This window comes from Pristiophorus japonicus, chromosome 13 (assembly GCF_044704955.1).
Source record: "Pristiophorus japonicus isolate sPriJap1 chromosome 13, sPriJap1.hap1, whole genome shotgun sequence".
NCBI lineage: Eukaryota > Metazoa > Chordata > Chondrichthyes > Pristiophoridae > Pristiophorus > Pristiophorus japonicus.
The window spans coordinates 118889080-118900530 of NC_091989.1; the positions used below are offsets into that span (position 1 = coordinate 118889080).

General features: G+C 42.1%; 1 protein-coding gene across 1 annotated transcript in view; it reads left to right on the forward strand.

Annotated features, from left to right (window-relative positions):
• Nucleotides 1–10617, forward strand: part of hsd11b2 (hydroxysteroid (11-beta) dehydrogenase 2) — a 74211-nt gene extending 63594 nt beyond the window's left edge. The window contains exon 5 of the mRNA XM_070896913.1: nucleotides 8357–10617. Within this exon, the coding sequence (XP_070753014.1) occupies nucleotides 8357–8694 (338 nt within the window). The 3' untranslated portion in view covers nucleotides 8695–10617. The remainder of the gene's footprint in view (nucleotides 1–8356) is intronic.
• The last annotated feature ends 834 nt before the right edge of the window (nucleotides 10618–11451 follow it).

Genomic DNA, 11451 nt, shown 5'->3' on the forward strand with positions numbered 1-11451 from the left:
TGTTGTGTATGGAGAAAGAGTCAGACTGAACACTCTGAGCTCAAAGTAAAGTGTGACTATAGTCTTTTATTGCCGGTCTCCAGGGTGCCTCTCCAACCTGTGAAGCCTTCTTAAATACCTGTGCTCCCAAGGGATTATGGGATCCCTTGAGACTCTGGGGAATGAGCCCTCTGGTGGCTGTACAGAATAAATTCAAGTCCACAAATATACTAGTTACAATATAAAGACAGGTTCTTAAATGCTACAATGTACTCCCTCATGGCTTCACTTTTGTTTTTGGTTTCTGGCACTAAACTTGCAGCTCTCTGCTATTTCTAATGGCTTTGGGTCAAAATGGTCCTCGGGTTTCTTGACTGTCTGTCTTCAAATGATACATCCTTCGCTTTCCCTGTCGCGAATAGGTTTGTTAGTGTGCCGTAGACATCTGAACTGCTCTCCGTTAGAAATATTGCTTTCTTCCGTACACAAATACTTTTATTTTGAGCTTGAACATTCTCATCTGCTTCTTTTCGCCCCCCCCCCCAAAAGAAATCTCCATGCGCTCAATGCAAGAACTGAATGGTTCATGAGCTCCTACATGCTGAGAATTCCAATGAATCCCATAGGTGCGGCCGTGATTATCCTGATCCCATGGAACAGTGACTCAGCTCGCTACCTGAGAATCAACGCCGCTGTTGCTGTGTATACATACACGCGAAGGCGAAGCACTGATTCTGCATGAGCATTACAAGTAAAGAACATAAGAACATAAGAATTAGGAATAGGATTAGGCCATCTAGCCCCTCGAGCCTGCTCCGCCACTCAACAAGATCGTGGCTGATCTGGCCGTGGACTCCGCTCCACTTACCCGCCTGTTCCCCATAACCCTTAATTCCCTTATTGGTTAAAAATCTATCTATCTGTGATTTGAATACATTCAATGAGCTAGCCTCAACAGCTTCCCTGGGCAGAGAATTCCAGAGATTCACAACCCTCTGGGAGAAGAAATTCCTTCTCAACTCAGTTTTAAATTGGCTCCCCCGTATTTTGAGGCTGTGCCCCCTAGTTCTAGTCTCCCCGACCAGGGGAAACAACCTCTCTGCCTCTATCTTGTCTATCCCTTTCATTATTTTAAATGTTTCTATAAGATCACCCCTCATCCTTCTGAACTCCAACGAGTAAAGACTCAGTCTACTCAATCTATCATCATAAGGTAACCCCCTCATCTCCGGAATCAGCCTAGTGAATCGTCTCTGTACCCCCTCCAAAGCTAGTATATCCTTCCTTAAATAAGGTGACCAAAACTGCACGCAGTACTCCAGGTACGGCCTCACCTATACCCTGTAGAGTTGCAGCAGGACCTCCCTGCTTTTGTACTCCATCCCTCTCGCAATGAAGGCCAACATTCCATTCGCCTTCTTGATTACCTGCTGCACCTGCAAACTAACCTTTTGGGATTCATGCACAAGGATCCCCAGGTCCCTCTGCACTGCAGCATGTTGTAATTTCTCCCCATTCAAATAATATTCCCTTTTACTGTTTTTTTTCCAAGGTGGATGACCTCATTTTTTCCGACATTGTATTCCATCTGCCATTGTATTCCATCGCTTAACCTATCTAAATCTCTTTGCAGCTTCTCTGTGTCCTCTACACAACCCGCTTTCCCACTAATCTTTGTGTCATCTGCAAATTTTGTTGCACTACACTCTGTCCCCTCTTCCAGGTTATCTATGTATATTGTAAACAGTTGTGGTCCCAGCACCAATCCCTGTGGCACACCACTAACCACCGATTGCCAACCTGAAAAGGACTCATTTATCCCGACTCTCTGCTTTCTGTTAGTTAGCCAATTCTCTACCCATGCTAATATATTTCATCTGACTCCGCGTACCTTTATCTTCTGCAGTAACCTTTTGTGTGGCACCTTATCGAATGCCTTTTGGAAATCCAAATACACCACATCCATCGGTACACCTCTATCTCTATCCACCATGCTCGTTATATCCTCAAAGAATTCCAGTAAATTAGTTAAACATGATTTCCCCTTCATGAATCCATGTTGCGTCTACTTGATTGCACTATTCCTATCTAGATGTCCCGCTATTTCTTCCTTAATGATAGCTTCAAGCATTTTCCCCACTACAGATGTTAAACTAACCAGCCTATAGTTACCTGCCTTTTGTCTGCCCCTTTTTTTAAACAGAGGCGTTACATTAGCTGCTTTCCAATCCGCTGGTACCTCCCCAGAGTTCAGAGAATTTTGGTAGATTATAACGAATGCATCTGCTATAACTTCCGCCATCTCTTTTAATACCCTGGGATGCATTTCATCAGGACCAGGGGACTTGTCTACCTTGAGTCCCATTAGCTTGTCCAGCACTACCTCCCTAGTGATAGTGATTGTCTCAAGGTCCTCCCTTCCCACATTCCCGTGACCAGCAATTTTTGGCATGGTTTTTGTGTCTTCCACTGTGAAGACAGAAGCAAAATAATTGTTTAAGATCTCAGCCATTTCCACATTTCCCATTATTAAATCCCCCTTCTCATCTTCTAAGGGACCAACATTTACTTTAGTCACTCCCTTCCGTTTTATATATTGGTAAAAGCTTTTACTATCTGTTTTTATGTTTTGCGCAAGTTTACTTTCGTAATCTATCTTTCCTTTCTTTATTGCTTTCTTAGTCATTCTTTGCTGTCGTTTAAAATTTTCCCAATCTTCTAGTTTCCCACTAACCTTGGCCACCTTATACGCATTGATTTTTAATTTGATACTCTCCTTTATTTCCTTGGTTATCCACGGCTGGTTATCCCTTCTCTTACCGCCCTTCTTTTTCACTGGAATATATTTTTGTTGAGCACTATGAAAGAGCTCCTTAAAAGTCCTCCACTGTTCCTCAATTGTGCCACCATTTAGTCTGTGTTCCCAGTCTACTTTAGCCAACTCTGCCCTCATCCCACTGTAGTCCCCTTTGTTGAAGCATAGTATGCTTGTTTGAGACACTACTTCCTCACCCTCAATCTGTATTACAAATTCAACCATACTGTGATCACTCATTCCGAGAGGATCTTTTACTAGGAGATCGTTTATTGTTCCTGTCTCATTACACAGGACCAGATCTAAGATAGCTTGCTCCCTTGTAGGTTCTGTAACAAATTGTTCTAAGAAACAATCCCGTATGCATTCTATGAATTCCTCCTCAAGGCTACCCCATGCGATTTGATTTGACCAATCAGCCAAACATCACAAAAATTCAGTTTAGGTGTCACAAATTCACCTTAAACTTGTCCACTCGAAGGTTGAACACAGTGTCCTTCCATGATCGCTAAAAATGGCTTTGGGATCCATCCTCGCTGCCAAAGTGTAATATATATGAGTAGAATAAATGAAGGACAGAGACACGATGAGCTGCTAGTCCATGTGTTTGCTTTATTAGGCCAGAATGAACTGAGCATCATGCCAAACCATGTGACAATACATTACATCATCAAATCACAACTTCCTAATTTACATTTCCTTATCCTTTTCAATCCTTCAGGTTGGGTTTCTCTTTTTTTTTAAATTGGGTGGTAAGCTTGCTCACTGATTGGCTCAGTTAGCAGGAACTTTTTAACACAAAGGGTAGTAGATGGTGGGTGCTTTCAAGACAGAGATTGATAGATTTTTGTTCGGTAAGAGTATCCAGGGATATGGAGCTAAAGCAGATAAATGGAGTTGAGGCGCAGATCAGCCAAGATCTAATTGAACAGCAGAGCAGGCTCCAGGATTCCTAGGTCCAAGATTTGATCCCTGATCTGTGCTTATCTCGGCTGCTGCAATGAGCGCTATAATTGGCCTCTGTACCCAAGGGCTTTGGAGGGGCAATTTGTCAGGTCTGCTGCTGCTATCTTAGTAACTTCTGCTGTAAAGATGATTTTTTTTTGGATCGTGAATGCGGACAATGTTGAGTTTGGCTATGATGCCGCTGACCATTAACTTGCCTTCCAAAGCTCACTATACAGGCTCCCACATGAAGAATAGCCAATTGGGCATGGTACTGAAGGGCTTCTTGCACCAGTCAGCAACTTTAGGAACGGGAGGGAAGAAAAAGTAAACCGGAAATCTTGAATAACGTACTTCCCGTTATATCCAGAAACTTGAAATTGATAATCCATTGTGGCTTCCTCAATTTTTCTGCTCATAAATTTAACATAATTTACAACTTTAGAATATTTAGCAATTTCTTGTGTGTATAATAGCCTAGAAATTGTGACCCAACTTGGGCAAGGAATTGGCATATTCTGGGCGAGAGGGTAAGAGTTTGTTGGGGGGCAGGGTGAGGAGAAGGGGACACATACCCACATCTCATTTGGGAGTAGAACTGTTCGGAAGATAGTCTGCCCCGACGTCCTGTAAGTTCCACTCTGCATGCATTCAACGGATGTATTGCACGAGGACACAGCCATAATTGGAGTCCGAAGTAGCTCTCTGCATCAATCACCATTAGGAAAACAGCAAATCATTCTAGGAGCAAGTTGATGCCAAACCTTTTTCTCTTTGTATAATATGCCATGACCGCTCTGAAATACCGGTAATTCCCCCCCCCCCCCACCTCCACCCCCACAGGGTGTTTGCCTCAGTAGGAGGCAAATTGGAATGGGTACCTATCCCTTTTATGCAAATGCTCCCATCCCTGTGATTTGGGATGAGCAGTTATCACCAGGGCAGGCGGGCATTTTGAAGTCCTGGTACTGACTCGCATCTAGAGGCGCAGCTGCCAAACTGGAATGCCTGGAGAAATTTACAACTTTATAATACTTTTCCATTTGAATAACTCTTAAGCACTGAGCCAGTGATTAAAGAGCACCCCAATGTAAGTGCACTTATTGGACCTATCCAGGTACAAGATGCCCATGGCTTTGTTATGCATACACGTACATGGTTCTATTCATTTAAATGATCTTTCGATGCCAGATCCCATGAGGTACGCTTCTTAGTAAGGCACAATGTACATAATAGATTTTATGTAGGCCAAAACAATCACTCACATATGAAATAACACCTGGAGGCCGACAGCAGTTCACACTGTTCCAAAATCAATTTTAAGTTGTGTTGAAGATTCTACTCGTGTACGCAAAACCAGTAAGTCACTGTTCTGGTGAGTTTGCCATCTTTTACTGATGCAAAAGACTCTCATTCAGTCACTGTAAATCATTTATTGTAAGTCACATTCTGTTTTTACTACACAGGATTCCAGGATTTTTATCACTATTTTGGGATTGCAGTTTGGAATTTGACCAATTTTTCCATTAAAGCTGCAAATCAGTAGCTGTTGTCATAACCCACTCACACGAGCAGCAGGAGAGGGCAGTAATAGCTCTCCTCAGAGTATTCATTTGCCTGTCCGAATGGTGCGTTCTTTGTGTCTGGTGGGAAGGGCTGTCACATCCACTGTTAAAGCACATGCGGCAATGTGTAGGCATCACTTATTTGAAGCAATGTAGAAAGGAAATGTCAAAATAATTATGATATTTAATTGTTAGTAGGGTGTAATAGTTTAAAAAAATATATAAATGCTCCTTTATTTGAGGGGTTATTTGTTATCTCTTTAATACTCTTATGAATGACTCCACGAGGTCTAGTATTGTACTTGAGCTGTTGTGACCTTAGTCCCATTTATTGTAACTCCAGAGTGAGGCACAAGCATGGTGGGCAGCCTTTTATACTGGGTCCTGCACACCTATGCAGGTGACCCTCAGGTCTCCCACCGCAGTGCCTTCTGGTGGCACACCTTATGTGACTATACAGTTAGTATACATGGTCTACATACATGACATTATTAACCCATCAGCAGGAGCATCACCCATTGAGACCCCATTTGGGAAGTTAGGACACATGGTGCACACGGTGGGGTAAAGCGTCCAAGATCCGTTGCCATCTGGCACACAATGGGTGGCTGATCAGAAAATCTGAGGTGATTTTCAGTGGACGGCAAACTGTGGGCAGCGCGCTGGTGAGAATCTCTAGGCAGTGCGCTGGTGAAGGTCTCTATGGGGCATTGTGCTGGCGAGGGTCTCTGTGAGGCAATGTGCTGGTGAGGGTCTCTGTGGGGTCAGCATGCTGGTGAGGGTCTCTGGGGGTCCGTATGCTGATGTGGGTCTCTATGGGGCAGTGTGCTGGTGAGGGTCTCAATGGGGCAGTGTGCTGGTGAGGGTCTCTATGGGGCAGTGTGCTGGTGAGGGTCTCGATGGAGCAGTGTGCTGGTGAGGGTCTCTATGGGGCAGTGTGCTGGTGAGGGTCTCGATGGAGCAGTGTGCTGGTGAGGGTCTCTATGGCGCAGTGTGCTGGTGAGGGTCTCGATGGAGCAGTGTGCTGGTGAGGGTCTCTATGGAGCAGTGTGCTGGTGAGGATCTCTATGGAGCAGTGTGCTGGTGAGGGTCTCGATGGAGCAGTGTGCTGATGAGGGTCTCGATGGAGCAGTGTGCTGGTGAGGGTCTCTATGGAGCAGTGTGCTGGTGAGGGTCTCGATGGAGCAGTGTGCTGGTGAGGATCTCTATGGAGCAGTGTGCTGGTGAGGGTCTCTATGGAGCAGTGTGCTGGTGAGGGTCTCGATGGAGCAGTGTGCTGGTGAGGATCTCTATGGAGCAGTGTGCTGGTGAGGGTCTCGATGGAGCAGTGTGCTGGTGAGGATCTCTATGGAGCAGTGTGCTGGTGAGGGTCTCGATGGAGCAGTGTGCTGGTGAGGATCTCTATGGAGCAGTGTGCTGGTGAGGGTCTCGATGGAGCAGTGTGCTGGTGAGGGTCACGATGGAGCAGTGTGCTGGTGAGGGTCTCTATGGAGCAGTGTGCTGGTGAGGGTCTCTATGGAGCAGTGTGCTGGTGAGGGTCTCGATGGAGCAGTGTGCTGGTGAGGATCTCTATGGAGCAGTGTGCTGGTGAGGGTCTCTATGGGGCAGTGTGCTGGTGAGGATCTCTATGGAGCAGTGTGCTGGTGAGGATCTCTATGGAGCAGTGTGCTGGTGAGGGTCTCGTTGGAGCAGTGTGCTGGTGAGGATCTCTATAGAGCAGTGTGCTGGTGAGGGTCACGATGGAGCAGTGTGCTGGTGAGGATCTCTATGGAGCAGTGTGCTGGTGAGGGTCTCGATGGAGCAGTGTGCTGGTGAGGGTCTCTATGGAGCAGTGTGCTGGTGAGGATCTCTATGGAGCAGTGTGCTGGTGAGGGTGTCGATGGAGCAGTGTGCTGGTGAGGATCTCTATGGAGCAGTGTGCTGGTGAGGGTCTCGATGGAGCAGTGTGCTGGTGAGGATCTCTATGGAGCAGTGTGCTGGTGAGGGTCTCGATGGAGCAGTGTGCTGGTGAGGGTCTCTATGGACAGTGTGCTGGTGAGGATCTCTATGGAGCAGTGTGCTGGTGAGGGTCTCGATGGAGCAGTGTGCTGGTGAGGGTCTCGATGGAGCAGTGTGCTGGTGAGGGTCTCGATGCAGCAGTGTGTTGGTGAGGGTCTCTATGGGGCAGTGTGCTGGTGAGGGTCCCTGGGGCAGCGTAAAGTCCAGCAAATTATGGTGTGACTTTCATCACAGCATAAGTCATTTGACCCATAATCTTGGTATTTCTGAACCTTAATGTATACGCCAAACTCAAGGCCCTTCGAAAGGCAAATATAAAATATTTTATTGTTTAATTTGCCTGTTTGCTTTTTTAAAAAAAACAAATAGATGTAAATCATCTCCATGACCGTGTGTGGCATTGTGCCCTTGTTGTAAACAGCAGCAGAGAATTAGAATTATTTTTATAAAGCTAACGATCAATGCCTGTTGTGTAAGAATTATGAACAGAGCCAACTATGTATATTCATGAAATATATGGGCACATTTTGTGACAGCCATTTTATTCATGATTCATAACACTACATAATTCTTGATCTAGGCTAACTTATAGAAATAATTTTGCCTCCAAGTCATTTATTTTTGGTGCCAGTAGTTACTGGTTTATTCTTCTCTTCCCTCCCCCACCCCTTGGATAAAAGCATTATATTGGCCAGTTCCCAGCCCTTTGCATATTTAGGAAGGCTTGAAGAATTTTGGCCAGAGCCTATGCTATCTCCCTTCTGTTTTTTTTCAGCCTCTGGAGCATGCCATCGGGCCCCTATGACTTGTCTAACTTGAGTTCTGCTAATTTATTCAAATCAATTCCTTTTCTACAGCCATCTCTAATAATTGTTCCATATTTTGCTCTAGTACAAATAAATTCTCACTTCCACCACCGTTTGTATCGACTGATCCAAAATATTTATTTGATATCTCTGCCATACTTTCGCAGTATTTTTTTCTTGTAATAAAAAGCATACTTTTTATTGTTGGTTCACACCGTTAACCAACCATCCTTGTGTCTATCTTTCAGCTTCGGCGTGTAATACTGAATACTGGGAACAGCAAGCCCACCATCTCCTAAAAAGTGTTTCTTCAGAACTGCTTCAGGACTATGGAGAAGAGTATATGCTGGAGACAAAAGACCTATTCTTGAAACAGGTCACTACTGCCAAAGAGGACATTAGCCCAGTGATTGAAAGTATCACAGATGCTATCCTCTCAACAAATCCAAAACCGAGATATTACACTGGAAGAAGGACTATGGTTATGTATATCTTGTTCTATACTTTACCAACATCATTAAGTGATTTAATTTTCTACAGGATGTTCCTATTTAAGAAAGTCTTACCAAAGGCTTTGCAAAAATAGAGCAGTATGGGGAAAAAAATCTAAATATTGTGATTAATTTCTCCTCCAAAATAATCAGTTGTTTTCATAATTCTCAATGTATTAGTTGCTCATTTGGTGACAAGTGAACAGAGTCGACTTTGCTGGGAATAGTGAGATAAGTGGGAGGGGAAGAAAGGGGGTAATTTTCACCTTCAACGCCTGGGTAATGAATGATCTGGTGGAACAAATCTTCTGCCCTGAATAGAACCCTTCCCCCACCTCCCCCCACCGCCAATTTTCATCCCATTGATTCCGATCAATGGTGAAGGTGATAATTACTCCCAAGGATTTAACGCTAGGGCATTTTGTATAAAAAAATGCTAACTGTACAAGTATAGCTGAATTTTATTTTAGTCAGTAATTATTATGCAGAAATGTTCAACATGATCCCAAATTCCAATTATTGAGATTTCTTTTTTTAAGAATATTGTTGTCTATTTTACTGTAGCTTAAATGTGGGTTAAATGTGCTGCATCCCCATGAGTTGCTACTTTGAAAAGCATTAAACTCCTACATGATCCTTTTTTAGGGGAAGAGAGCTTGCAAAATGGCATTCATAGCAATGGAATCCAATATAAATTTCACTGAACAATTTTGATGGTGCAATCTAAATTATTGTAAAAATCTGGGCTGTTTGCGAAAGTTATATTTCAATCTTTATCAACCTTCTGAAGAAATTGGGGTATAGATGCAATAGACCTATGAATAAAAAAGGACTTTTGAACTTGCCAATAGATGAGCCTATTTCTCTGAATAGTCTGTTGAATAACTATTTTTAGAAATGTGTTATTCTCTCTATGTACAATTGTGTTAGACTGGGAATTTCTTTTACCAGTTAGGAAGAATTCTCAACACCTATTCAGGATACGCTGAAGAGGGAATATTCCTTGTTAAAATGATCCCCACCCAATACACTATCCTTTGACCTTCAAACAGTTTGCATCTGCATTATTTTATTATGCCTAAACATGTTTGTTTAATGAATATCTGAGATTAGATGTGTTGCACCAACAAAGCCCAGATCTGTGTTCCATTGCTGCTTGATGTCACCTATTGACAAACTTCTATCCTGTGAAACTGATAAAAAAATCAAAGCTTTGTTAGCTTTTAGAAACTGTAGCCTACCAGTATAAAATTAAATCAAACATAGAATATACAACAAAAAACAACAGCATTTGGAACCTATTTGCTATTACTGTGGTCTTCTATTATGTATACTGGCTATACATTTGATTGTGTGTGTGTGTGTGTATGTGTATATATATTAAAATATCATTTATGCTTTGAGCACCAATGTTATGAATTCATCATGAAGTGTGTTTTTGTGATAGTCATTGTAGCCATCAACATTGCAAGAATTAGTACTAGTCAAATAGTTAATGATGCATAACCTGCATAATTGCAATATCCTGTAGGTTAGTGCTTTCTTTATATCTGTTGCAACAAAACTTGCAGAGGAAGCTAAAGCCTTGATTCTTCTTCTTGAAAGACTCTTATTTGTGCAAAATATGTACTGGGGCAAATGGCAAAATGACCTGTTCTGCATTATGTATCATTAATATTACTTTCAAACCTGCAAGATAATTTAGAAATCTAAATATACCAAGATCAAATTTAATTCTTTAAATTTGAAATTGTAATATTTGATTAATAACAAATTTGAGTTAAAACCACAAATGCCAAGGGCTTTGGAGTGTGAAAATACAGAATGTGAAAACATGTGATGTGACTTAAAACTTTTGTTAAGAAAGACAAGCCATTTGCTGCTTGTATTACTTCCAGGATGGAACAAAATTATGCAGTATTTTTTTAACAAGAGAAGACTTTGCATGATGTGATTCTACAATACCTATTCTTCTCTGTAATTGTTTTATGTATTACTTAAATAAACATCAGATCACAGATGTTGTCTTTGTACCAACATAATTGTGTCTCTTGGGTTAACACATTAGTGCACTTGACTTATTGCACCATCACAGTGTAAATAATATCTCTGCAAAATCTTCAGTTTCTATCCCATATTTCAAGCTGATCCTTAAGTGATCCCTATCAAAGCTGGACAGGTACATAAATTGACTGCATGGCTGAGGGCTAGATGCCATTTGCAGTTGTAGAATACACACTTTCTATTACATAATATTTGCATTAGCTACTTTCTATAGATTTCTAGTGCTGAATATTTAAAAAAATTGAAAAATCTACAGAACCATTCTTTTAGTGCCCTGTCTGTTTTTTTTAAAAGTCATTTTGTAATAGAGTTCAAAATGAAATAGTCTCCAGTTTGTTAAACGGCACTGTTTAAATCAGAGCAAAACACATTTAGAATGCATAACGAGGTAAAGTTACAATAAAAGTGCTACAAAAAATAGTATATCTGTAATTTTTTTACCCCAAAGTTCTGGTGGGGTGACAGTGATTTGGATGGACCCCAGATCTTCTCCATTTGCGCTATGTTAAAAATTCCAGGGTAAGTAAGGACTGGAAGAGGAGCCCTCACAGCCCCTTCTCCAATAGTGCAGCCATGCAAATTTAGAATGGGATGACATTATCCTAAATTACAGGATTTTCATCTAAGAATCCACTCCTGTAATGAAGGGGCAATCAATTTTTATAGAATCACAGGCTTTCCTCGAGTATTTGGGATTATCAACTGCAAATATGGTGTATGAGCTGACTAATAACTCACCATCTTATCAACAGAAAAAAAATTGTACTTGAATGTGTTTAGGAAAACTT